Source organism: Daucus carota, chromosome 7 (genome assembly GCF_001625215.2).
Source record: "Daucus carota subsp. sativus chromosome 7, DH1 v3.0, whole genome shotgun sequence".
Lineage (NCBI taxonomy): Eukaryota > Viridiplantae > Streptophyta > Magnoliopsida > Apiales > Apiaceae > Daucus > Daucus carota.
Window position 1 is genome coordinate 39,164,056 of NC_030387.2, and position 25,440 is coordinate 39,189,495.

Here is a 25,440-nt window from a genome sequence, read left to right on the forward strand (position 1 = left end):
AAAAAAAAAAAAAATAGATAATGCTCATAAATCCATATCAAATTTCGAAACCTTTTTCCTTTAATATATATCCACATAATAATATATTTTTTCATAAATACTTTTGTTGTGTGCGGATAATTTAGGCAAAATCGAAATGCAATCTCTGAGTTTCAAGGTGTTTGTGGATTTTAACGGCGGAGGTACGGCGAGGTTGCCGTGTTTTCCGAGTCGACTCGGTTCCGTTGGCGCCGATTTCGAGGCAGGAGATAGACGGCTAGGATTGAATTACAGAGATCATGGACGGACGTGTAGGATCGTTGCTTGTTCAAGCGGAGCTGATTCACAGAGTCAGAGCGCGAGTTCGAGCTCTAACTCGTTCTTGACTCGGAGCCAATCGTATGCTCTTCTAAAGCAACAAATGGAAGTTGCTGCTAAATCTGAGGTGATTTAAGAATTAATTTCATAATGTTATTTAAAAAATAATTGCATAATATTATATGTGTTTGAATTATGATTGATTGATTTTTCAGAATTTATGGAGGTTTTAGAAATTGTGACTGGAAATGAAAAATGAAATGATGTTTGTTAAAATTTGAACACTAGGTATAGTGTTTGGTATAAATTGAGATGAGAGTGTAAAATTACGAAAGAATTTTACGGATAATGTATTTAGGATGATCTAGGTTGCGCTGGCGTTGTGGAGTAATCGTTAATTAGTTTAGTTGTCTATGAAAAATGAAATAATATGTAATGTAATTTACACATGAGTAGATATAGTGTTTGGTATGATTGAAATTACGGTGTAAAATTACGAAAGAATTTTGCGGATAAAGATTATCTAATGTTGTGTGGACCTTTTTGGTGATGTTGCGGGGTGATTGTTAATTAGTTTTGAAAGGATTGATGTGATAAGGTGTAGTTCATATGTTTATCGAACTAATTTTTTGACTGGAAACTTTACTGAAGGACTATGAAGAAGCTGCAAGACTTCGTGATTCTTTGAAATCGTTTGAAGAGGAGGAACCAGTATTGCACTTGAAGAGATTGCTGAGAGAAGCCATTGCAAATGAAAAATTTGAGGTACTTGTACTTTTCTAATGCAATTGAGTCAATTGACACCACCCGAGAAAAAAACAATTGCACGCTTGTATATGATCTCCGTGCCATAAGCGTAGGATGCAGTTCCTTCACTTTTTAGTTTGAGGTTGTAAAGAGGGAGACTGACATAATGGTAAAAGTGATTCGCAGAATATTCTCTATGAGGGTTATTATTTGTTTTAGTTCTTCTGTTCCGGGCAAGGAGAGTTTGTACTGTGGTGATATTGGTCAGTATGTAATTCAAGATGCACAGGTTACCTATTAGAGTGCACATCAACAAATTCTGATGTCCGGAGACCCACAATTCTGCATCACACCAAATAAATAATTAAATATACATGGATTACATATATTTCTTAAATTATAATGTAGCGTCTTTATGCAGAATTTTATAAATGACTCAAATGAAAATGGAATGCTTTTATATCTTCTTTCTTATTTTCCTCCAGGATGCAGCTAGATACCGTGATGAGCTAAAAGAAATTGCTCCACACTGTCTCCTGAAATGCTCCAGTGATGCGACAACTTTGGTACAAACATGCTGTTATAAGTTTCATTGTGGTTTAGATTAGTACCACCTTCACTGGATAGATCAGTCAGGATCATGCCTTTTATTGTCACATCTTTCGTCTACTGATTGTTTCATTTCTGTTGTACCTTTTCGTAGTGAAAAACTGCAAGCTGATTCAGTTTATTATTGACTTAAAAGTTTTTGGATAATGCTTGTATGAATTTGGACAAAGAAGAGAAAATGATGAGGAATAGAAGTAAAAATCTGTTGCGAGTGACCTTGGTTCTATGAGTTCTAATGCAATTTTGAACAGATATATCGGTGGTTGCTTTTGGCAGTAGAAATGACATGTTTTCTTTTCATATATGACATGATTGTAGTTTGTATGTTACGTGGTATGGTAAGCATATCAGGTTCTTTTATATATACTAGTAATTATGCCCGCTACGCATGGTAGTGTGAAATATTTTGTGTCTACAATATTAATTAATAATTTAAAACAATTAATTAGAAGACGATTTTAATGCTTTCTCTTATTTTTGTTCCCTTAATTTTTTAAATTTGATAAAGTTGACAATAATAAAATGAAGAGAAAGGAAAAAAAATTATACTTTTTGTTTTTTCCGATTACTCTGGTTTTATATTGTTAAAAGCATTTACTCTTGCTAATATAAAATTTGAGAGGAAACTGTTTTATGAGAATACGATATGCATAAATTTGAATAATTTTTAAAAGGAAAAACCAAGTTCAAAATCCTCTTATATCAGAGCCAAGATGAAACTTTTTTATAAATCGAAACTAATGAATGTTTTATTAAAAAAAATTGTAGATTTTTGTCATATAATTTTTTTTAGTCTGAAACCACTTTCATAAAAGGACAATTACACGTGAATTTTGGAATAATATCTGTTACAATAAGCTCATGACACAGCATAAAAGATTTCAGTCAACGATTTCAGTCAACAGTTAACTGTACCAATTCATTTTAATAACTCTCATTTGGGAGAGTAAAGTTTTACAGAGATGATGTTGATAGGAAACCTAGCATTTCATCCGCTCAGGAGCTGAAGACAAACACTTCTTATCCAAGAAGCCTGCGAGTCCATATAGAGTTGCTCGATCTGTAGAACTTTAGAGTTCATTATCCGTCTAACTGTAAGATCATTTTTATTTATAGTTCCTTCCCTCAGAACTGCTCCTTTAATGTTTCCTTATCTTGCTGAAAATGTAGGTTTTGCTGTTAGAATTATCTACTCATGGAATCTTGTGGACTTCAGGCTCAAAAATTTTCTCACAAGCTCACCCACATGGACACTTTGTCCGACGAAATGGTATTCTCTCATGACTGTACTTGATTGAAATGTAGAGTCCTACAAATAACTTTTCATTTCCTTTAAATCTTGTCATAACAGATGATTCCTCGTTCTTTCTGTTCTAAATATGCTCATGACCTACATGAGGATATGGAATTGAAGCTTCGAAATGGTTATGTTCTTCCAGTTAAATTTGACCACAGTAGAGGTGTTTTTAAGGGTCTTCTATGTTTTTTTAAGCATTTTAAGCTGAATGGTGGTGAATTGCTAGTGTTCGAGTACTTTGGCAGATATAACATCAATGTCTACATTCTGGGTAGTAACTTATCTGAAATCAAATACCCGGATTTTAAGTTTAATATGCCAGAATCTCCACCTCGATTAGGTAAATTATTATTTGTGTCGCACTTAAAATTCCAGATGTTTTTTAATGAAGTGAATCTTTATTGACCATTTCATTTTCAATGTAGTCACTCTTGGCGATGGAGGGTGGAGGTTTGTTTGGTTTAATTCTGGCAGACAAACAACTATAAATGAAATTGTAAGTTAGTATAGTTTTGATTGACAAATAGTTAATAATGAAGTTACAGATAATTTAGTTTACTAATCAGTTAATAAGTTGTTATATTTAGATAACTCCACTTTTGTTTTAACAGCAACCTCCAGAGGCATTCTTGGACCGTTGTGAATTTTCTTTCCGTGAACCTATGAAATATGTTATTAGCAATGGGAAGAAGTTTGGTTGTTCATATTGTCCTTCATCTAGGAAGTTCATAGGATTGGATTGTGTTTGTGAAATGTTAAAAAATACTGGAACCAAGGAAATTCATATGCTGCTGTTTAAGTATGATGTTGATTCTGTTATAACAATCTCGGCTTTTGACAAAGAACTTTGTGAGATTGTTTATCCTGGAACTCCACTTTCTATTGGTAAATATGTTTACTAATTAACATCTCCAGGAGAAATGCACCATTTCGTTGTGTTTCTGACTATTGTTACCTTTTTGTATAGTAGAAGCCGGTGGGGATCATCCATCAATAGGTTTCCAGTTTGAAATTCATGTTGAAGAAATACACATGTCTCCCGAATGTTACGTTGTTGTAAGTTGTCTTATTTTTTTTCAATGGTTATACATAGCTTTCGTTCAAGAAATGAAATTGCAGAAACTAAAATTTGTAAATTGTTTTTTATGATATGTTGCAGTATATTTCTCCTCTATTTAAGAAGCTCTGCAGCATGTGGGACACCATTCAATCTATATATGTGTATTCTGGAAATGGTTCTTGGAAGCTAGATATTTGCCGGAGGGATGACTATTATCGTTCTACAATAGAAGATGGATGGCAGCAGCTTAGAGATGGTTTGGCCTTGGAAGTAGGGGACATTTGTATTTTTGAATGTCCAGTTGATTCTCTTGATCGTTTTAATGTTCGAGTGGTGAAGAAGCAGTAATCTGGGATCTTTAAGTTTAATGTTATTGTCCTCTGTACAGGAAATTTTTATGTTGTCTTTTGCTGGATTGGCTTGACAATTTATTTGAATTAATGTTTGTAATGGTGGATGGTGCTTGATTAAATACTGATGTAATATGTCTGAAGTTGTGGTCTGAACAAATTTGCTATTTTTCAAGTTTTCCTGTGCTCAGGTTTTACCAGTTAACATATTATATTTGAATGCACAGTCTTTTTCAGGACATCTGCTACAGTACTAAATTATGACATGTAGTATTTCTTTTCAGAAGTTTTATGCTTAATCAATATAATTTACTGATAATGTATTCCCTGTTTATTTTTTAAGCAAAAAGAATATAATAATAATATTGGAATGTCCATTTCACTTTTACTTGGTTCAATTTGTCTTCTCTTTTTTTTGTCAATACTGGATTTTACACTATCAGTTGGGCTGCCAATTCTTTGAAAAGGAGACCCACATTTTTTCAAATTTGTGGACGGCTAATAGCACATTAAAATGTACACTTATTTTGTAACTCCCGAAATTAAACCAACTACTAACTCCACCGCATTAAAGCTGTTTTTATTGAGGTTTATGTTGGTATTGTAAAAAGGTACACATTTTCTACTTTGTGTTTCAAGAATAAGGCATAGTCAGAGCATCCCTCACAAACTGATCTTCTGAAGGTAATGAGAATCGTTAAGCTTATGGATGCCTCAGTTGAAATTTGTATTCATTACCCAGTTTTTAATTGCATGCAATAATAATCTTCTCTTTTAAAGATTGTGTTTTGATTTTGAAAACCCTTTTAATGATTCTTACATATTGTTCATAATCTTTCTCTGATTTGCTTTTGTAAAATAGTGTTGATAGTTTTTGCCCCGATAATATTGATTGCATGTAACAGACTAATATTGCTTACAGATTAGTAAGCTGAAAATGGAATGCACAGGGTTTGTGGCGCATAAGTTTATTAAAGCTTTGAGCCGCAAGGACATTTGTTCAGATGTGATGGTATTCTGTCTAGTAACTTCCTTTTTTAAAAAAATTTTATGCTTAGTAAGTTTGATTAAATTCTCGTTTGATTTTGTTGCAGAAACTTCCCTTTGATTTCCAGCAAAAGTATGCAAACATGCTCCCTCAGGAGTTTGGTTTGAATCTGAGAACCGGATACCGTCTCCCCGTTCATTTTGATAAGATAACAGGAATAATGATGGGAATGTCCACATTTTATAGCGATTTTGGATTCAAGGGCGGGGAAGTGCTGGTTTTTGAGTATTATGGACAGTCAGATATGAATGTCTATGTTTTAGGGCTTCACTCTTGTGAAATTGATTATCCAATGATCACTCATCTTTCGCAGTGTGGAAATCCTCTGAAGCGTAAGGCTCTTTATTTTCTGTCAAAAGCAAAAGGTATCTTTTTCTCTGGAAACTGATTTTTATTGTCATATTCAGCAAAGATCCGAGATGGTGGTTGGAAGTTTGTGCATTTCATTAACAATCTTGACCAACTTGAAAATGAAATTGTATGTTGTGACGGCATTCTGTTATCTATGCTTTCATTCATTGATTCTACATTGATTGTTTACAGTGCAAAGTAATACAATTTTGTTTCCATTTTTTTGGACAGTCCGTACCTCCCAAGTTTGTGGAAAATTGTGGTGGGAATATTTCCAAGTTCCTGCATTTCATATTAAGTAATGGGAAATCATTTGAAGGTCGCTTTTGTGTGAAATCTAATAAGCTATCAGGTTTGATTGGTATGTGCAAACTGCTGGGGTTGGATTCTTTGAATAGCTTTCATGTGTTGTTGTTCACATATGATGGTCACTTTAGCTTTAACATAGCTGCTTTTGATGAGAAATATGTTGAAGTCATATTCACTGGAACACCTGTATCTTCAGGTAGTATAAGTTTTTCTCCTTTATATTTTGTATAACAGTTGGTTATTGTGTTGTTTGGAATATTAAGCTATTGATTTGATTTTAGGAGAATTATCTGATGAGTCAAATGTTGCTGCTCGTTTTGAAATCACAGTTCAACCATTTCATATGCTGAAATATTGTCATGGAGTGGTAAGTAGATGTTTATATATACAATAGGCAGACTTCAGTATTATTCTTTGAAATAATAGTAATTTAGTTTCTCAATTTGTTTTAGGACATACCAACTGCATTCAGAGAGAAATGGTATATGTGGGGGAAAACTGACTACATAAATGTTTATGTTGGAGACCGATCATGGAGGCTCGAAATAAAACATAGAGCTGATTGGAAACGTGCAACAATTAACAAAGGGTGGTTGCAGTTACGTGATGACTTAGAGCTGATGGTTGGGGACAGATGCATCTTCGAGTGCTGTAAGCTTTCGTATAAAGATTTCAGTCTTGTTGTTGAGAAAGGAGAGAATGATGTCTAAGCTAAATGTTTGGTTAAGTTGTCATCGTTGAAAGTTTTAAACTCTAAAAACTGAGATATGTTGTAGTTTTGGGTTGCTGTTTAACTCTAAATTTCATCTACGTAGGATATTATTGGATTGAATCTTGTGAGTGATGAATGATATATTTATTCTGATATGCCGCAGGATAAAAATGAATGCAATGATAAAGCCGAAAAAATACTCAACAAAAGCAATAAACTTATCAAGCACACAACAGAATTACATAACAATAATACTTGTAGTGTCTTCAAGTGCTCAATATTACTGTTCTACAGCATTAAAAATATTACTGGATTTAGGTAAAACATAGTTTAATTAAGAACATTAGATAATTAGCCAAGGCGGTGTTTGTTGTGACCTTGTACTTCATTTCTCTCTCTTCTTTGATGTGTAACTTATCCCAGATAGAGAATCCAAATGGTAGCTTGATGCAGATGGCTGTTTAGAAAAATTAATTTAGAATAACTGGTGATAGATCAGTATTTAAGAAGTACAATAGGATAATTTTTTAGAATTGAAACTTACTTGAGTTTGCATTTGTTCAATTGGATGTGGAGTACTTTCATCATCACTGTCAGTTTCAATTTTAAATCCTTCCATTATGTCTTCGGCACTATAGATCGGGTAATCCTCAGTTATGTTTTCCTTCTTTATAAGCAACTTGATGGTGTAGTCCTTGTTTTCCATGCTTTTCAGTATCACTGGTAGATTTTCCTTGCTTTGTCCCTGACATGGCAAACAAATTTTTTGTTAAACATTTCTGTAGAATTGAACATAGTTGTACAACACGTGGGCATATCTTCACCTCATCAATTATGTTGAAAACTGATTTTCCAATCACTGTACGCACTTCACGATCTTCAAGCATTATATCAATTGCACCAGTATCATCAGAAGCAAAAATACAAACTTGGAACCTGTATTATTTCATTAAAGTTGTTAATCACTATAATAAAAAGGAAGTGCTGATTGGTGATGGATTTACTTCTTATCTGGATATGAGCATTTCCTATCACAGAACTTGCACTGGTAGCTGTTCTCCAGAAGCTGTGTTTCTTTATAGCAAGAAGTGCATACATTGACAAACCAGGAGCTAATATTTTGTATTTTTCTGATTTTAACCTGGCATAAAACCTCCTTCTGCATGATATTTTGAACTGATATTAGTTACTTTTTTTGACTTTAGAAAGTACAAATCACTTAACATATTGATAGAGTCATACCAGAATCTGATCTTCTTTAAACTCTTTAATAGTTTGGACTTTATAAACATCAAGAGTTGCATTTGTTGAATAATCAAGGTTCATATCAGGAAAAGATTCGGAAGACAACCTGAAATATGTTAAGTTTGTGTAGGAATAGATCATTATCCTTGACTGGTGATTTACAGAAACCGTAGGAAATGCAAGTTACCTTTTCCTGAACTCAGCAACGTTTCGGTGATCACAATTGAGATAGAAACTTGTAGGAGAAGCATTAGCTATTGTAGGTTCGTCTACGTGAAAAAATGTTTACAATATATGAATAAGCATCATAATACATCAGCAATTAGGTTTGAACTTTAGACTTACTTGACCACTCGGTTATTCGAGCACTTCCAATGATAATGATAATAGGGCACTGAAAATTATGTTTCAACGCTGCTGAGAATCTAACTGCAAACTCATCCCAGAAAGTAACTTTGACAATTGTACTGCACATCACAGAAATAAAACATTGTGTTTACTTAGGTTGTAAAAGGTAGTGAACAATGCAGTTGTTAGTAATGTGTAATATTTGTGAGATGCATGAAAACAAACCTGCCATCAGCTATTCGAAATTTGATCTGGTCTTGCAAGATGCCATGTCTGTTTTTTATTTTAGCAAGAGGTTTTGGTTTTTCCATAACTCCAATAACATCTAATTTGGAAAGAAGTATGAATCAAACAGAGCTCACAACATGCATAATAAGAGAAATGTAATAATTGAACTTACCAGCAAGATAAGTTTGTTGGTTTACCAATGATTTGAGATCAGACAGATCAAAGAAATCAAACACATGCTTCTCAATATTAACAGCTTTTTCTTCCAAAGGTGTGATTTTAGTTTGATTATCAAACACGATTTGTATTTCCTTCCTTACACATCGGAATTTGTCATCGCTGGTGTAATCACTTACTGTGAAATTCTCTATCAAGTATACCTTGCCCACTTCCAGAAGTTTAGCAAGCTCATCAGCTTCAGTTCCAGGTACAAATGCATGGATTCGTACACGCTTGAAGAAGTTGCAGAACAATTAAAATATACTCCAGAAATTTAAATTTGGTAGGCTTAAAAAGAATTTAGGTGTCAAAACTTACTTTACTATCCACAAGTAAAATGTTGAAGCTTTTGAAAGATTGCTTGGTTTTTGAGAAACCTCTCCAGAAATGAAGTATTCTCGCTTGAACCTTCCAGTCATACTTGCTCTTCCTCAAATCTTTGAAACTATCGTACTTTGTTTTAGACATTTTTTTTGTAATAGTAGAGTGTGGTTGAGGATAATGGTGCTATTTATATACAATATAGATGGGATGTCTTCTTTCCAATTGTAAGTTTAAGTTGTAATTAAATGTCTTCGTTTGTTAGGTTTGGTGCGGTTGAAAAAATTTTGAATGTGAGACAGTTAAATGACTGAGGCACAGGATACTGTTGTACTTAATAGTTGCCAACCTAGTGTCTCTATTACAATGAAGAAATGTCCATATAAATGCTCAAATTTCCAAGTTGATGATAATAGTATTAAAGCACATAGTACTGACATGGTTTTGATACAACAATTCATAGAATTGGAGTGTATTAATTGTAGCGACAATATTTCTTACAGTAGAGGCTGGCAAAATAACATAAGCTGGGATATGAATAGCAGTTCTGTGTTCACCAAAAATAAAGGTTTGCATAATATATTAGAAGACATAAGAGGAGCCAAAAGAAGGGCCATGACAAAAACATGAATTCTTTCCTCTGTAGAAATTGTAAGCTATGAGATTCCGATTTTAGTCCTGCAATAAACAATAGATATATGTTAGTTGTTTGTTTTGTAAAAACAAAATGCCTACATTATTTCAATTATTATATATCAATTAATCCATACGTACAATGTCTTTCTTCACTGTCTTTCTTTTCTTAACATTTTCCTCAGTCTCAAATGGCACAGTTTCAGTTTTCTTACGTGGTCTCTGCTTGTTTGTGGACTTCTCAGTTGCTGGACTATCGGATGCACGGTTTAATGTCTCTTCCAAATTCTGTTGACATAATTAAAACAATCAAAGCTCTTAAATAGATAACCATATATTACATTACGTTTTATATCAAGTAGAAAAATGTGTAGTAGATTGATACCATGGAAATGGAATCTTGCTTAGAGTTCGCAGGAACCACTTCACCAGGAACATGGTCTCCTAGCATTTCAGGAGGCTCATCAATTGCATGAGCGAGGTAAACATTACATGAATTATGCACATTGGTTTCCCCTATGATCAAAGTAACAATAAATTCTTTCTTTTCGAAAGCCTTTAGCAGTGGAGGAAAAGATATTGAGTCTCCAACCTAAGAGTAGTATTGAGAATTTAAAAGTAAGCAAGTGTAAAGGTTTTAAATTTGCAGAAGTGGATGAAATAAACTCTTAAATACTTGTTATGCTTGTACTTACTTGAGTGCTGTCATTTTCAATATCAAAAACATTTTTGCCAGTGATTCGTTGAATCTCTTCATCCGGAAAAACAATCCCAAGGTAGCCAGTAGAGTCGTTGCAGACGGTAGCCAATCGAAATCTGTTCAAGACAATGTCAGAATAAGTAGGACTTTTATCGTATATAAGTTGGTATTGAAGAGATTTGATCCTAACAATGTACAAATTTAAATACCTCTTATCAGGAAAAGGGATATTTCTTTTACAGTTGTCACATTTATACCTCCCTTCAACAATATTAACCTCTTCATCACAGGATGTACAGACATTGTCATACCAATTTGTCTTCTCCTCCACTTTCTTCACACTAACTTGGCATTTATACTTTTTCTGCACATCAGCAAGAAATGTAAATTACATACTGTTTATTATATGAAGAAGTCATGCTGTTATGCAAGATTTGTTGTTGACTGAAGAAATACCTGAATGCATTGAGCAGTAAACTTCTTTATCTCTGAAATTGTGTAGATTTTGTCATCTATCACTTCTTCGATGTACTCTTCTTCAACAGTTATAGATGTTGTGTTTAGTGGAAAAGCAGCCAATCTAAACAAATAAATTACATGACAGTGAGTAATTATCCTAAAAAATAAAGGCAGAGGATATAAATTTGTTGGGTAAATTTGGTTGTTCTAAACCTTGTCTTCAGAATTTTGACACTGTAGTGGTCTGGATTTAGATAAAATCTGGTGGCTGGATAGTTGTTCAGACATGTCGATCCTATTCATAAAGAAATCCGCAACATAAAATAATTTATTTGAAACTCAATAACAATATAAGGCTAAAACAGGACTTTGCGGCTAGAAGTGGTTCGTATTATGTAAAACATGCCATCTAACAGAGTTTTTACCCTCGTGTTGATTCACTTTCGCACTTGCAATTATGATGGTAACTTGTTCTTCAGCGGTATGTTTCAATTGTTTCTCAAGTTGCTCAGCAAGTTCGTTGAAGAAAGTCACCCTCAACTCACAACTATAGACAGAATGAAGCATAAAAATTGTATTAGTTTTTGAAGTTATATTCATGTGACTTTAATCATTTCAGGGCTCACTGTATGGAAATAAAATACCTTCCATCAGTAATGACAAATCGGATGTGCGATCTAGTGTTGTCATCTTTTGAGTATACACGTTCCACATTTTTGTTTGTTATCACACCAACCACATCTATAAAAACAAATTTATTTTTCAATTTCAAGAAATCTATGAACAATACATTAAATGTAGCAATGTAGCGGTTAGGTTCGTTTACCTATCAGAAAACGTTCATCAGTGACAAATCTCGAAGCATCTTCAAGATCATATAAATCAAAAGCATAGGTGGGGAAAAAGGTGGCATTTGTTTTCTCTGCAACCAATTTTGTGTAGTTGTCAAAGTATATGTGTTTCTCATTTCGAACTACCCTATTCTTTTCGGGTCCTTCATACTTTTTGACATGAAAATTAGATATACGATAGATGTTGCCTTCCTTCAGATCTTCTTTGAAAAAATCAGATATCTTTGCATTCAAAAAAGCATGAATTCGAGTACTCTACAGGCAAAACATAGTTATAGCTTAGCATACAATAGGAATGAACACATAAATGAGGGTATAAATAGATATTGTATTCTGTTGTTACCGAATCATCAATTAACATGACATTCAGTCCTTTAAATTCATTAGTTGTACGATTAATCCCCTCCCAGATGGACTGAGCTCGAGCGCGTATGGTCCATTCAGTTTTGTCTGTGTGAAGATTCTGCAGCTTCTGGAATTTGTTAAACATCATCTTGATGCCTAGATCTGAAATGTAATAAATATGAGTATGTAGTTAGTACAGTTGTGAGTTACAGCTAGCTATAAGTTCTACAATGTTGGTAGTCTTTGAAATAGATGTGCATACCTTGGTGGGATCTCAGATCTGGTAGGTGTAATGAAGAATGAAGACTATAAGATGTGTAATAACTGATGGGGGTCTTTATGATGTGGGGAAGATAAGATGTAATGTGTAAATCGGAAGAAAGATATAAGATTTTAATAATCTAAAACCGAGGAACACTACTTTGATGAAAAGAAGTACTACATGTCAAAAATGAGTACTATAGTACATGTCCTGAAAAGGAGTGTGCATGTTTATGTGGTCATTGCTTTCCATATTAGGAAGTTTGACTGGAAGAATACAGACTGTATGTATTGAGATGTACTATCTCCTCCACATTGTTTTTTAATGCAGTTTGGTCGAATCATTTTAAATTTGACAGAGACATTTCGAATATAAATTTTACAGAAAAATTTCAAGTAACATTAGGTGAAGAAGATTATCTAAACACTGGATCAATTGTCTGGTGGTGCCTTGTTTTTGTATGGAGGAATTCTACTCCTTCATTTGTTAGACAAAGAACTTGTCTCCTGGGACTACAATCCTCTGTAACAGAATTTGGAGAGGGTGAGTCATCTTTACATTTAGATAAGAGATAAACAACAACTAACAGCCAACAAAACAATTAACAGCTTAGAAATTAATAGGCATTGTCTAATAAGCCTTGTCTTGGATTGTCTAATAAATCATGTCTTAACATTCAATACTTAGGATATAAAATTCTAATTTGCAAAGAACAGCTTAGATTACAGCTTAGGGAGATTGTAGAAAACTTCTTGGTAGACTACATTTCTGGTAACATTAGTTGGAACACCATGATCAGAATCAATGAACATCTTCAAACCTTCAGGCGAGGTAACCCGACTTACAGCCACGTACATTTGTCCGTGTGTAAAAACTGACTTCGGAAGATAAAGACCAACTCTTTGTAGAGACTGTCCTTGAGCTTTGTTGATCGTCATGGAATAACAAATTTGCAGCGGCATTTGCTTGCGAATCAGCTTGAACGGTAGCTTGGTTTCGGTTGGAAAGAGTTCCATCCTTGGAATAAAGTGTTTCGTACCTGCAAATGCTCCACATATTACCTCACACTGAACACAATGCTTCAGGCACTTTGTGATCATCATTCTGGTCCCGTTGCACAGTCCAAGCGTCTGGTTTAAGTTTCGCATTAACATAACAGCCACGCCAACCTTTAGTTTCAGTTCATGATGCGGAAGACCTGAAATATTGTATGAGTTGATATATTCAGGGGGGAATGCAAAACTAAGATCAGAATCGCTGCCACCAAAATCCTCCGCTCTGTCAACACTATAGTAAGAAGCTTGATCTCCCGGAATTGTCTCAACAATATTGGAATTCAAGTGAGCAACAGTGACATTGGTCGGCGTCAATATTGCTCTCTCACTAAGATAAGCAGGATTTTGAAAGTTTGTGGTAAAACTGGGATACGTCCACTCAATCATATTTTTAACAGAGTTTTCAGTTTCTGGATCACAAAAATCTGCTGGAATCATGATTGAATCTTCATCAACAACACTTAATTCATCAGTTGGAGGAGATAACTTGCCATCACCGATTTGAAGTACCCATTCAGCAAACTTGCGTAAATTCTCCTTTTCCTCAGCATTCTGTCCTTGGTTAAGTCTCATGTTTTGCTTTAAGATGAAAATGATTGCCTCTTTCCATATTCTTGACCGAGTTATGCATGCAGCCACAATGTCAGCACGACCTCCCATGTTGATGACTGGCAATATCTGCCGAAAATCTCCACCGAGTAGAACGGTGATACCTCCAAACGGCTTGTTGAAATTGTCCGGATTAAGAGTTTTCATTATGTCTCTCAGTGATCGGTCTAGACATTCAAATGCGTACCTGTGTTGCATGGGAGCCTCGTCCCATATAATCAGACTCGTGCACTTGATTAGATTAGCAATATCCGAATTCAGATTTATTGCACATGAGGAATATTCATCCAATACAATTGGGATCTTGAAACGGGAGTGGGCTGTCCTTCCTCCAGGCATTAAGGTAGCTGCGATACCCGAGGAAGCCACTGGCAGAACAATCTTTCCCTGTGATCTCAACTTGTAAATTAGAGTCTTCCAAACATATGTCTTACCACAGCCGCCGCTCCCATAAACAAAGAAAACACCTCCTTTGTTTTCAGTCACAGATTGAAAAACGGCATCATAGACTGATAGTTGTTCAGGGTTGCAATTTGAATGAAGTTTGAGAAACTCTCTCTCCATTTCCTCTATGTCGTAACTGGTTTCATCAACAATCAAATTGTTTGCATCAGTTTGAATATAGCTCACTGGTGGCTGTGGCAATTGGCCGAATTGCTTCAAACATTTTCCAATCGTTCTTAGGATCTTGTCTATTTCTGAAAAATACAACAGATCATTAGAGTTTGAACAGAGTTAAGAAAAATATTTAAATGTCAGTACTAATCAGGAGTGAATATTAGAAAACTTTTGATGAGGCTGCCAAAAATAGTACCTGCTAATGCATAAAATTGTAGTTGCTTGTCACTGAAATTAGTGTTTGTATTACCAGATTGCTGTCTCTTACGAAGAATGATATCATCGACCATGTGTTTCCAGTGCTTTGTCCACAAACTTCCTAGGTCAGTCACTTGACAGTTGATCATGATATGAACAAAAAGCTCTCTTATTTGAGGAGGAAATCCACACTTGGCACACTCATCCATTACTTCGTCCCATTCATTGTCATCGTCAAGCAGTCCCAGTTTTCTACACGCATCTTTAAAAGTGTTGTAAACCACACCATGTACAGTTTTAAGAGCATTGAAAGAAGTTGGACCTCTAACCTTGGTCAGTAACAACCTGAGATACCAAATCTCTCCAGAATTATGATGTGTATACAACAAACGTCCGATTTGCTGGCCTCTCTTCCTCACTGTCCAGACATGATCAGTTTCATTCCACACATAATGTTGTGGAATCTCATCATAAGTGTATTTCCTAGCAGATGGATCATCCTTGTTTAGTTTGAAGAAAGCCTCAAGTTGACTGAGTTTCCATTTTTCACGCTGCACAACTTTTTGCAGATTCTCATCTTCCTTGAAAGTGCAGTTTTTATTGCCTGGTAAATGAAATGAGAGGCGATGGACAGACACGGATCGATAATGTATATCAAATCCAAAAATTCTATACGCAGCCTCACATCCACATATGTATCTCCCGTCAAAGTAAGATTGAATCTCATCGATAGGCTTGGAGTCATCAGTGTCTTGCTTCTTCTTGGTTGACAATTCGACAGTAGCACGATCATGTCCTTTGAGGCAGTACTTGAATAAGTACTTGAGAGTTCGTGCGTGGCAACAAATTTCAATGTTCATATGACATTGATATTTGACCAGGAGATCACGGTTGTAAGGCACGACAAATTGATTATCAAGATCCACATTGTTCTTCCGGACAGTAATTTTAGTGTCGCGCCTTTTGTAGACAGGGAATCCCGATTGATCAAAATATGTCTCCGGACAATACCTAAAATCAAATAGAGAATGTGGATTTGTAGTCAGAAGCAAATTATGGGACATTATGCATTAAAAAAAGAGTGATGGGATGTTATTGAACAGCTTACTTCTTTGGAAAGTATTTGGTACACTTTGAATCCTTCATACAGGGGGAATTTTTCCTTTGGAAACCACAAGGGCCGTGGATCATAAATGAGGAAACAGCTGCATAACCAACTGGATCTTTTATTGGATCAGGTATTTCAGCACTTACAAAACTATCAACATCATCATTGAGTTTCCTCTTCGAAGCAGCGTCGAGCCATATTAGCATATGGACGTGAGGTAGTCCACGTTTTTGGAATTCTATGACATACATAACTACAAATATTGTGATAAAACAAAATTAATATGATATGGAAGTGGACATTCATATGCAGTTGACTTAGAGGAGATAGCATACTTACTTGCAATACATGTACCAAAATAATGTTTGTTTTTGATGTCCTCCACTATCTGATCCAACTTCAGTTTGAACACGCGTGCAATGACATCGGGGGAGTCAACAGCCATGCAACCCGGATATAGCTTCATCATTTCTTTGATTTCATCCCAAGCACTATTACATGTCATAGTCAAAAAAATGTCCGGGTGACCAATGTAGCGACAAATAGCAAGTGCATCCTGGAAATTTTGTTGCATGTATCTCTTCGAACCAAGAAAGCTAGCGGGCAAAATGAAACCTTTCCCAACAGAAGAAGTATCTTGATGACCATCTCGTATGCTCTTTTGAATGTTGCTGTATAAATCATTACGGAGAGTGGTCTGGTGTGTACGAAACCACCAAAGGCGCGACTGTTCAATGGCCGAAAATGCATCCACGATGTATTGCTGGTACAGTCTTCCACCCAAGCGAGGGGTATTACCTGAAAGAATGAAGTAGTTAATTATGTTTAAATAGTTAATTATTCCAGAGAAGAGGTATCAGAATCCTGTTTACACATAGATAAGAGATAAAAAACAACTAACAGGCAACAAAACAATTAACAGCTTAGAAATTAATAGGCATTGTCTAATAAGCCTTGTCTTGGATTGTCTAATAAATCATGTCTTAACATTCAATACTTAGGATATAAAATTTTAATTTGCGAAGAACAGCTTAGATTACAGCTTAGGTAGATTGTAGAAAAGTTCTTGGTAAACTACATATCTGCTTACATTAGTTGGAACACCATGATCAGAATACAACTGTGTATTTAGAAATGATCATAATAAATAGTTTACCTTCATTTAGTCGGCATTGCAGTTTGTATGAGTAAAACTCCTTCATTGTTATCCTCTGACGCTTTTTGGCAACATGTTTTCCAGATTGCACATAAGGGATGTCATCATGGTATCCGTCTTCACCTTCAGGAAACAAAAGAGGGTATTGTAGGGCCATCAACTTAGGGTGTATGTCAGATATTCTTTCAAGAACCTTGCTCTTTGTCTCAACAATGATGTCTCGCTCACCACATGTGTCTTCTAAGTCTCCAACCATAATTGCTCCTACCTCATTTGATGGCCCTATGAAATTCTCACGGCCAGTTACACTACGACACACTTTCATGACGATCTTCAGATCCTGCACAGGCTGTTCTTTGAATCTGTCCCGGGCCATACGAAAGTATTTTGTGAGTTCGTTTGTTTCATCCAACATAGCCAACAGACCTTGTACAATCTCCACATCAACAGTTTTACCATCCGAAACACTGACCCATTTCAGCCTGTTCTCCACTTCATTATCGGTATCGTATATGTATAATTGACAGAACTTGGGGTCCTCACCTTCATTAGGTATGAGAGAACCAAAGAGATGATGGTTCTGTCCATTAAGACGGTATACATAAGGAGATGAGCCGTTGTTTATAGAGTGGTCCACTCTACCGCCCATAGAAGTGAATGCAAACATGGTATTATACAAACGAATTTGATTTCGGAAGCGTTTGCCCTTCACTGGATCATTGTAAATATTTAACAGGTATGAAGGAGTTGGAGGTGTTTCAGGCAGCTTGATCTGACCTTTAGAACAACATAAACTGAACTCAGGTGTACCATTCTTCACAGTTTTATTCACACGTTCTTCTTTCCACATAAGAGCCTTGCATTTGGAGCAACATTCTGTAGGTGGCCCCAAAGACACATATCCAGTGTTACCTGTCATTAAAATGAGAGAGTCATCACTAATACAAAAAATGAGTGACAAAAATGTGACAAACAGAATAGTGTTAATATTATAAGAGTCGAGGAAGCTTACATCTGAGAGCTTTTTGCACGGCAGGCAAAACAACATTATCTACCACTTCAGGTTCAGCATAATCAGTCTCACAACCTTAACAAATGCAAAATATAAGAAAACTGTTGTGTGCAGATTAGATGATAATGATAATGCAGTAGCATAATTTGTGTGATACCAACTAACCATTTTGATTAAAAAGTTGATCAGCATCTTCCAAGACAGATGCAATTGCAGAATGCTCTGTTAAAACAGTTTAAACCACCAATCAGCAAAGGATAATGTGGAGAGCAGAATATGATTAATTTTTATTAGGTTTTGATCAAAACAAAGCTCCAGTACCTATAGTGGCATCATCGTTCAGTTGACGTATACCAAATAATTGTCTGCTGGTCCCTTCTTTGTCTGTGGGAGGGATCCTAGTCTTTGATTTTTTAGCTTTAACTTGTCTCATGGGTCCATAATCCTCTGAAATAGTATTTGGAGAGGGTGAGTAATCTTTAAATATAGATAACAGATAAACAACAATTAAGAGACAACAAAACAATTAATGGAGTGTGAAATTGAGTGTAGAAAGTACCTTTATCTCCTTCATTCTGATCCATTCTACTGTGAATGTTGACAGCAGTATTAGAAACATCGGAAAGTGGAGGCCTTGTAGAAATAGATGCAGCTTGATCAGTCATGCATGATGCCGATCTTTCCTCGAAATTCAAAACTGGAGAGTTCAAATGATTTAATGAATTTGAAGGGTGTTGTGGAAGCACATTTTCGTCAACACCTTTCCTTCTCTTTGCACTCCTCTTCTGAGTCCCTGTTGTTAATTATGTTTATATTACACAAATTATGTTATAACTTGGAGATGCAATACTCATATAAAATAATTAAGAATACAGGAGAAGTTATTGTAAAGTACCTGTGGTACAAAGTCCTTGATTCAATTTCATAACATTTGTCAAATTGAAAGGAGTATTACAAACTGCAGATACAGGGATGGTACCAGAATTAAATGCAGGTTCAGGACTTATGGAAGCATCCCTTCCATTCAAGTTAACAGTAGGAGATTTCAAGTAGAATGGGACAACATCTTTGTTTGTACTCCAACCCTTTCTCGACATTTTTGAACTCCCTGAAATAGACATAAAGAATGGTTTTAGTTCTACTCATACAATCTGAACTCCTTAGTAGTAGTTGTAATATAACAGAGTAGAGGTACCTTGGTTTGATATATTAGAAAGAGGTGTGACAGCATTACTGATATCATTGAATATATTACGGATAGGAATGCATTGAGTACTTGAGAGCGTACGGTGACAGGTCTGAGAATGTGGAGTGGTAGTAGTAGCAGTATGAATCCCTGCATTCTGTGTAGAATTGAGAGTGCCAGAGCCTAGAGTAAAAGTTATGTTAAAACCCCAACAACAAACAGTTCTATTATGGATGCCTAAGTAGTGTCAAATGATAGCAGAGTTCATGAAACCAAAACAACAAACCAACATATTATCAGCCAACAAACTTCTATATTTTCTCTACAACCACCATAAATGAAAACTTGTACGCACCATGTCTGAATATTTAAAATATAACATTTCATTTAATAGAATCCAAACAACAAACCCACAGATTTTTTAAAATATAACATGACATTTTATAGAATCCAAACAACAAACCCACAGATTTTGATTCACAACAAACATTGTATTTCCTTCTAAACAACATAAGCTGAAAAGTTCTATTAAGAATGGACCTGATAGAGTATTAATCTGAACAGGTGCCACATTCTCTTTGTCTGGTTTAGGAGGCTCAGCTTTCCTCCTTCTTCCTGTAGTGCTTCCTAATGTGTTGGAAAGCATTATTTGTTAAACCAAAAAAACAAAGAAACAATACCATACTATCAGGATATTCAATACACAAAAAAATGGTAGAGAACATACCGAATTCAGATTTAAATGAACCGAAATTATCTAGGTTGAGATGATTGTAATTAACCTGAGATGAAAACACAAAATCATGAATTCTATGCAAAGGAGATATATATTTAAACAGTTCTTATGCACAGAAACCTCTTTCATCCTCCAAAGCTTCAATTGAAAAATGTTCTTGTATTCTTGTGGAACCAGTTCTCAACAAAACACAATATAAGCTCTGTCTAAAATTTGAAATTGAATATCGAGATTTGAAATGAAATTCCAGTCCATAAGTTGAAAACTGTGTACGATTTTGGTGTTATTCTGCAGTAGGAGAAAGGATTGACTTACACTTTAACACGCACAGGACAAATTCATTCTTCTTGTAGCATCCCTGAACGGTTTTCGAAGCTAGACTCTGCAGCTTATCTTCAAACAGGAAGGACTCATCCTGTGGAAGAGAAAGAGGGTGAGGAATGTTAGTATAATTTAGGAAAGTTAGGACACGTGACACGTGATATATGTTAGAAAGCTTTTAAAGCTTTTAATTTTATAATAATACTGTAGTAGTAAGTGTGGCATGCGTAGGAGTTTTCCGGTGGCATATTGTGTAATTACATGTGAAGTTTTGGGGTAGTCCATGGAAAAAAGAGGCATTTTATGTAACAGGATTTATTATTTAGAGGGATGTGTGTGTGTGTGTGTGTGTGGATTATATGTTTAATAGTTTGCAACATAATTTCCAAAATCATATAGCAAAGTGTAGGAGATCCTGAATCTGTGAACAGCAAGTTTATTATATGTTTGTGATACATATCTTGGCTATACTTTGCACATGTGCTCTGGATGAAGTTTCAAGGTTTGGCAAATAATAGAATATTATTATCTGTTGTTAATTACCAGGGGATCAAAGTTCAAGTTAGGAGTGTGTATATTGAAGGGCGGAGTCAACCTTTGAAAGGCCAATATTTCTTTGCTTATAGAATAAGAATTACAAATAACTCAAATCGCCCTGTTCAACTTCTCAGAAGGCACTGGATCATCACTGATGCAAATGGCAAAACTGAAAATGTTTGGTTAGTATTCTGGTCCTAACATTATAAACTTAGCCATGACTTTAGAATGAAATATTGTTGTACAAGACTGCTAAGAACTTATTTGCCTTTACAGGGGAATCGGAGTTATTGGTGAACAGCCAGTCATACTTCCTAATACTAGTTTTGAATATTCATCTGCATGCCCGTTATGCACTCCTAATGGGAGAATGGTAAACATCTGACTACTCTTTTTACACTTTAGTTAATGCCATGCATATGCTGGTTCAATTCAATGAATAAGCACATTATTCAGAATTGTGTTTTACTTTTAAAACCAATTATTATACTAGTCCCTTCCGATGTGATATGACTATGTGAGTGAGAGTTAAATCCAATCTTTTGTTGGCATAAAATGGAGTCACATTTTGCCTATTTTTAAGATAGTTAAAGCTGCCACCACTTTGTTCAGCGAGTGTATAACTTTGTGCAAAGAGTCGAGGTCATGTGGCTAATTATCAGTGGGACATGTTGCGACCTGTTCATCAATTATGCTGCATTATGCATTTTCCGTATTCTATTCTAATACTGTCTTAAATTTACCCTATGTTCCCGTCATCTTTTGCCACCATTTTTTCTGAGTGTACAACTCAGTGCAAAAGATCAAAGGCATTTTGGCTACACATCAGTGGGCACATGTTGTGACCTTTTCGTAAATGATGCTGCATCATGCATTTCCCGTCTTTTATTAACCCATGTTCCTACTCTTTTTTGTTACAGGAGGGTGACTTCGAAATGAAGCATATTGACAAAGTAGGTTCGAAGACATTCAATGCAGTTATTGCTCCCTTTTCTCTTTCAACATATGGAGATGGCACAGACGCTCTATAGGGGGTTTCTAGCGAGACAATTTCTTGCTGATACCAGAAGAAGATAAATCATGTTTGTATCTACTCTCGGCCAAAGTGCTAAGTTGTAAGTGTGAATAGTTGAGGAACAGAAGCCAGTACTTTTGGCTTTTGTGAATGAGAAGAAGACTTTGTATAAAACTTATCAGGGATTTAGGGTAAGGTTATATCCGTCGCTATGATTTTTCATTCGTTTGTTATACTTTGTTTATACTTAAAGCAGTACGGCAGATCATATGTATATATTCTATTAGTGATAAAATGAATTTGTGTAGTTTTAGCTCAATGGAAATTCCTATCCGAGTATGTCTTCATATATGGTGTATTACCTTTTTATTATATTCCAAATTCATGTATCTGTGCTATATATGTCACTTAATCAATTTAGTTTGTGTAAGGTAATGACTAATGAGTGACTTGTTAGTAGTTTCCCCTAAAATTACAAAATACATTAGGTTTTATAAGTTTCCGTTGCTTTAGTGCAGCAGGAATTTTATTCCAACTTCATGTTCCGTGTCTTTTTAGCCTGTTCCAGTTCAAGTGCATGCTCTATATATCCCTACTTGTCGTTTTTTGCATTGTTATAGTAATAGACGACTTGTTGGTTGTTCTTTAAAATTTTCCTTTTTTTTTAATAATCATGTTAGACCGCATAAACAGTATCTGCGTCTTAATTTAATTGTTCATCTGTCTTCCATTAACCTGAGGAATCTGCATGCTATAACATATAGAAGTTGTCGGTTGTTATATTGTCGGCTCAAGTTGCACTCAGCTCAGTGTTTTCCCTGGCATAGATTCCTTCCGTCTCTCTCAGGAGGCAGGAGTTCATTGTTAGTGCATGTTGCACTCAGCTCAGTGATTTTTTCCCTGGCATAGACCCCTTTCCTCTCACTTGCAGAATGCAGGAGTTAAATGGATCCTCCCATTCAAGAAGTCAACACAGTTATCATGAAACTAGTAGGTATGCCTCATCTTTCCAAGTTCCAGTGTTTTCTATAATGTTTGGACTCTGCATATATGTAAAACCGAAAATTTATGTGGTCTCTGTTTCTCTCTCTATCTCTCTCATTATGTATCTAGGTATATTCTAACTATTTAAGTTAATTAGATGGTATTATTAACCGGTTCTTTATCGGCCTGGTATAGGCGTATAGCTAAATCTGCATGTAGGCAATGAAAATAGCAAATGGCCTAATTGTTTAACTTCACTTGTTTTGTTTACTCTATAGCTGGACTAGATCATTTTATCATCCATTATTACATACATGATCTATCACTATCAACATGGTAAAATGTTAAATTCTTTTACTTTTCCATACTGGGTCGATGTTCGTGGAGTACATGAGCGAGTACATGAGTCTTGTGCGTATTTGACTGTTTCATGCTTACTTCAAATCCAGCTGCCACTGTGTAAAATGTATTGATCAAAACTGCTGGTTTTACCACTCCTGCTTAGTCATCCAAATAATAGAATGCTTGCTTTAATGTTTATTGCTTGTCATTATTTTATTCAGATCAAAAGGTCAAATAGATCCATGTCTCCTTGGTCTGGAAGAACAAGAATCTTCCAATCTATCACCTCAAATATCTTTTTAATTCTTTCGCCTCATAAGTCTCCTTCTCATCCCTTTTATTTTGATTATAATTTTATTCAACACTAAATTTAGATGATACTATTGTAGTCGATATGGTAAAGTAATCAATTAAACGGAAGTCATGTGAGTAGCAGCATACATTACGTTTAGCTCATCTGCATGTTCTTTTTATAAAAATGCTTACTTGATTAATTGCGCAGATAATGGAGATGTGTTGTGGAGTAATGCGATTGCCACTGCATGAATTCTTGCGTGACCTGTTGACATTGCGTGTTGTATGGGGGGAGATAAGTCACTAGGAAAATACCATAACTTGTGAAAGAAAAATACTAAAATAATCAATAGGCTTTGCTGTTTTGGGATCTCAGTGAAGTAATCAGTAAAATTACAAATTGGTTTCATTTGTGGTTTATATGAAGGGATTTGACACATTTTAATGAGATAAAACGTCATAAAATAGGACGGGCTTTAATTAAAATAAAATAAAAACAACCCTATAAAAAATAAAAATTTGGCTTATACTTTTACCGGGCACTCTAGAGATTTACAGTAACTGAGTAGAAAAGTGAGAGAAATCTGCAACTGAGGAAATTAAGAGAGAATCTCTCACTTCCGAATCCAAACCATCCCATTTTGGGGAAGGTTTGGTTATTTTTTTTTATACGGAGTATCATATTTTCTAAAATTTTCAAACTCAAAATGATTGTGAACTGTTAGATATAATACTAAAAAAAAAAAAAACATACAACTATCTAAAATTCGATTCCTCAATAATATATTAAATATTAATTTTCATGATATTAATTTTAAATATATCAAATATAAAATCATGGTAATTGTATTATAATGTATTTTAAAATTCTTAAAAATTATTACTCTCTCCATCCCAAATTAGATGAGCTCGTTGACTTCGGGCACGTACTTTAAAGTTCATTGACCGCATAACTACATTACTTATTTTTAAAATTTTATTTTTTCAAATAAAGATTTAAATATTAAATTTTTATTTGCAAAAGAAAAATTAATAAAATAAATTTCGAAGCTATACGGTCAATGCACCTTAAGTTACGTGTCCAAAGTCAACTAGCTCATCTAATTTGGGATGAAGGGAGTATAAATATATAAAATTAAATACCAAGTATTAAAAAGACCTTTTAAATTAAGCCGTACTTTTTCCTGTAAGCCAGCATTTAATAATAATATTAAGACGGTTCTGACTTGTGAGCAATGTGGCAAATGCAATATGAAAATAATGGACAGGAACTCAGGAAGTAGGAAGACTTCTAATTAACGTCTCAGGCTTCATATACACCAATGGTGTGACACGAAAATTAACAGCGAATCATGTTCTGTCAATGAGTCAACAGCTTTATTGTTTGCAACAACTAACCATCACAAGTTATGTATTTCGTACTTGAGAAGTATCAACTCGACACCCAGGTTTCATTTACCTCAAAATTTCTCGGAACAAGATTAAACCTAGTAGGGCAGTAGGCCCCCTCCCTCCTCTTTGCATGTTATTGTTAGAAAATGATTTATTCTTATCTGTGTTGTTGTTTATCGTAAAGAGATTCAGATATGAATTTAGATCAATTAGATTCGAGACTGATATGTTTATAAGCCACCACACATAAAGAACATGTGTTTTTTTTTAAAGTTAAATAAAAAGCAATAGAGACTGTTCAACTATTCGTATGTGTGATTTATATTTTTGGTGCGATGCGCATTACAACTGGGAGGGTTGTCCGCCTATGTTATAGCCTATCGAAAATTTATTTTTTTGTGACGTTTTGTTAAAATTCGGTAAAATCTGATTCCGAGTTCTATATGACCTCTGTAATTTAAATTTAACTGTATTCGTTTAGCCCCT

General features: G+C 35.0%; 4 protein-coding genes across 5 annotated transcripts; 2 read left to right on the forward strand and 2 right to left on the reverse strand.

Annotated features, from left to right (window-relative positions):
• Nucleotides 1-17: 17 nt before the first annotated feature.
• On the forward strand, nucleotides 18-22,261 carry LOC108196528 (uncharacterized). Its single transcript, XM_017363853.2, has 6 exons — nucleotides 18-424; nucleotides 949-1,062; nucleotides 1,530-1,610; nucleotides 20,937-21,109; nucleotides 21,204-21,300; nucleotides 21,848-22,261. Exons 1-6 carry the CDS (start codon nucleotides 137-139, stop codon nucleotides 21,956-21,958), a joined length of 864 nt encoding a protein of 287 aa, XP_017219342.1. The 5' UTR covers nucleotides 18-136; the 3' UTR covers nucleotides 21,959-22,261.
• Nucleotides 2,370-4,601, forward strand: LOC135148051 (uncharacterized). Of its 2 annotated transcripts, none has more exons than XM_064082247.1 (7): nucleotides 2,370-2,747; nucleotides 2,824-2,923; nucleotides 3,005-3,290; nucleotides 3,376-3,446; nucleotides 3,562-3,835; nucleotides 3,918-4,006; nucleotides 4,110-4,601. In XM_064082247.1, exons 2-7 carry the CDS (start codon nucleotides 2,849-2,851, stop codon nucleotides 4,356-4,358), a joined length of 1,044 nt encoding a protein of 347 aa, XP_063938317.1. In that variant the 5' UTR covers nucleotides 2,370-2,747; nucleotides 2,824-2,848; the 3' UTR covers nucleotides 4,359-4,601. The 2 variants fall into 2 exon arrangements, with proteins under 2 accessions (XP_063938317.1, XP_063938318.1); XM_064082248.1 differs by having other exon boundaries at nucleotides 2,592-2,747; nucleotides 3,921-4,006.
• On the reverse strand, nucleotides 9,586-12,526 carry LOC108226311 (uncharacterized). The gene is made up of 12 exons (XM_064080889.1): nucleotides 12,392-12,526; nucleotides 12,128-12,291; nucleotides 11,760-12,039; nucleotides 11,578-11,674; nucleotides 11,359-11,480; nucleotides 11,147-11,228; nucleotides 10,931-11,054; nucleotides 10,684-10,838; nucleotides 10,470-10,590; nucleotides 10,160-10,366; nucleotides 9,916-10,062; nucleotides 9,586-9,819 (listed from the first exon to the last, which is right to left on the reverse strand). The coding sequence occupies exons 2-12, from the start codon at nucleotides 12,275-12,277 to the stop codon at nucleotides 9,814-9,816; spliced, it is 1,491 nt and encodes a 496-aa protein (XP_063936959.1). The 5' UTR covers nucleotides 12,278-12,291; nucleotides 12,392-12,526; the 3' UTR covers nucleotides 9,586-9,813.
• LOC108196527 (uncharacterized) lies at nucleotides 12,496-20,535 on the reverse strand. The gene is made up of 14 exons (XM_017363849.2): nucleotides 20,385-20,535; nucleotides 20,061-20,115; nucleotides 19,874-19,960; nucleotides 19,343-19,516; nucleotides 19,043-19,255; nucleotides 18,707-18,940; nucleotides 18,469-18,594; nucleotides 18,313-18,369; nucleotides 18,148-18,222; nucleotides 17,136-18,047; nucleotides 16,319-16,777; nucleotides 15,980-16,232; nucleotides 14,870-15,882; nucleotides 12,496-14,753 (listed from the first exon to the last, which is right to left on the reverse strand). The coding sequence occupies exons 5-14, from the start codon at nucleotides 19,242-19,244 to the stop codon at nucleotides 13,114-13,116; spliced, it is 4,971 nt and encodes a 1,656-aa protein (XP_017219338.2). The 5' UTR covers nucleotides 19,245-19,255; nucleotides 19,343-19,516; nucleotides 19,874-19,960; nucleotides 20,061-20,115; nucleotides 20,385-20,535; the 3' UTR covers nucleotides 12,496-13,113.
• Nucleotides 22,262-25,440: the final 3,179 nt, after the last annotated feature.

Excerpts from the sequence above, each read along its gene's own strand:
- LOC108196528 (XM_017363853.2), top strand. The coding sequence starts at position 137 with ATGCAATCTCTGAGTTTCAAGGTGTTTGTGGATTTTAACGGCGGAGGT. Across the intron at positions 425-948 it reads AAGTTGCTGCTAAATCTGAG|GACTATGAAGAAGCTGCAAG; the intron begins GTGATTTAAGAA and ends ACTTTACTGAAG. Across the intron at positions 1,063-1,529 it reads TTGCAAATGAAAAATTTGAG|GATGCAGCTAGATACCGTGA; the intron begins GTACTTGTACTT and ends ATTTTCCTCCAG.
- LOC135148051 (XM_064082247.1), top strand. The coding sequence starts at position 2,849 with ATGGAATCTTGTGGACTTCAGGCTCAAAAATTTTCTCACAAGCTCACC. Across the intron at positions 2,924-3,004 it reads ACACTTTGTCCGACGAAATG|ATGATTCCTCGTTCTTTCTG; the intron begins GTATTCTCTCAT and ends TTGTCATAACAG. Across the intron at positions 3,291-3,375 it reads AGAATCTCCACCTCGATTAG|TCACTCTTGGCGATGGAGGG; the intron begins GTAAATTATTAT and ends TTTTCAATGTAG.
- LOC108226311 (XM_064080889.1), bottom strand. The coding sequence starts at position 12,277 with ATGATGTTTAACAAATTCCAGAAGCTGCAGAATCTTCACACAGACAAA. Across the intron at positions 12,040-12,127 it reads TCATGTTAATTGATGATTCG|AGTACTCGAATTCATGCTTT; the intron begins GTAACAACAGAA and ends TTTTGCCTGTAG. Across the intron at positions 10,063-10,159 it reads AGCAAGATTCCATTTCCATG|AATTTGGAAGAGACATTAAA; the intron begins GTATCAATCTAC and ends TTATGTCAACAG.
- LOC108196527 (XM_017363849.2), bottom strand. The coding sequence starts at position 19,244 with ATGTCGAGAAAGGGTTGGAGTACAAACAAAGATGTTGTCCCATTCTAC. Across the intron at positions 18,595-18,706 it reads TCAGAATGAAGGAGATAAAG|AGGATTATGGACCCATGAGA; the intron begins GTACTTTCTACA and ends ATACTATTTCAG. Across the intron at positions 16,778-17,135 it reads GCAATGCCGACTAAATGAAG|GTAATACCCCTCGCTTGGGT; the intron begins GTAAACTATTTA and ends TCATTCTTTCAG.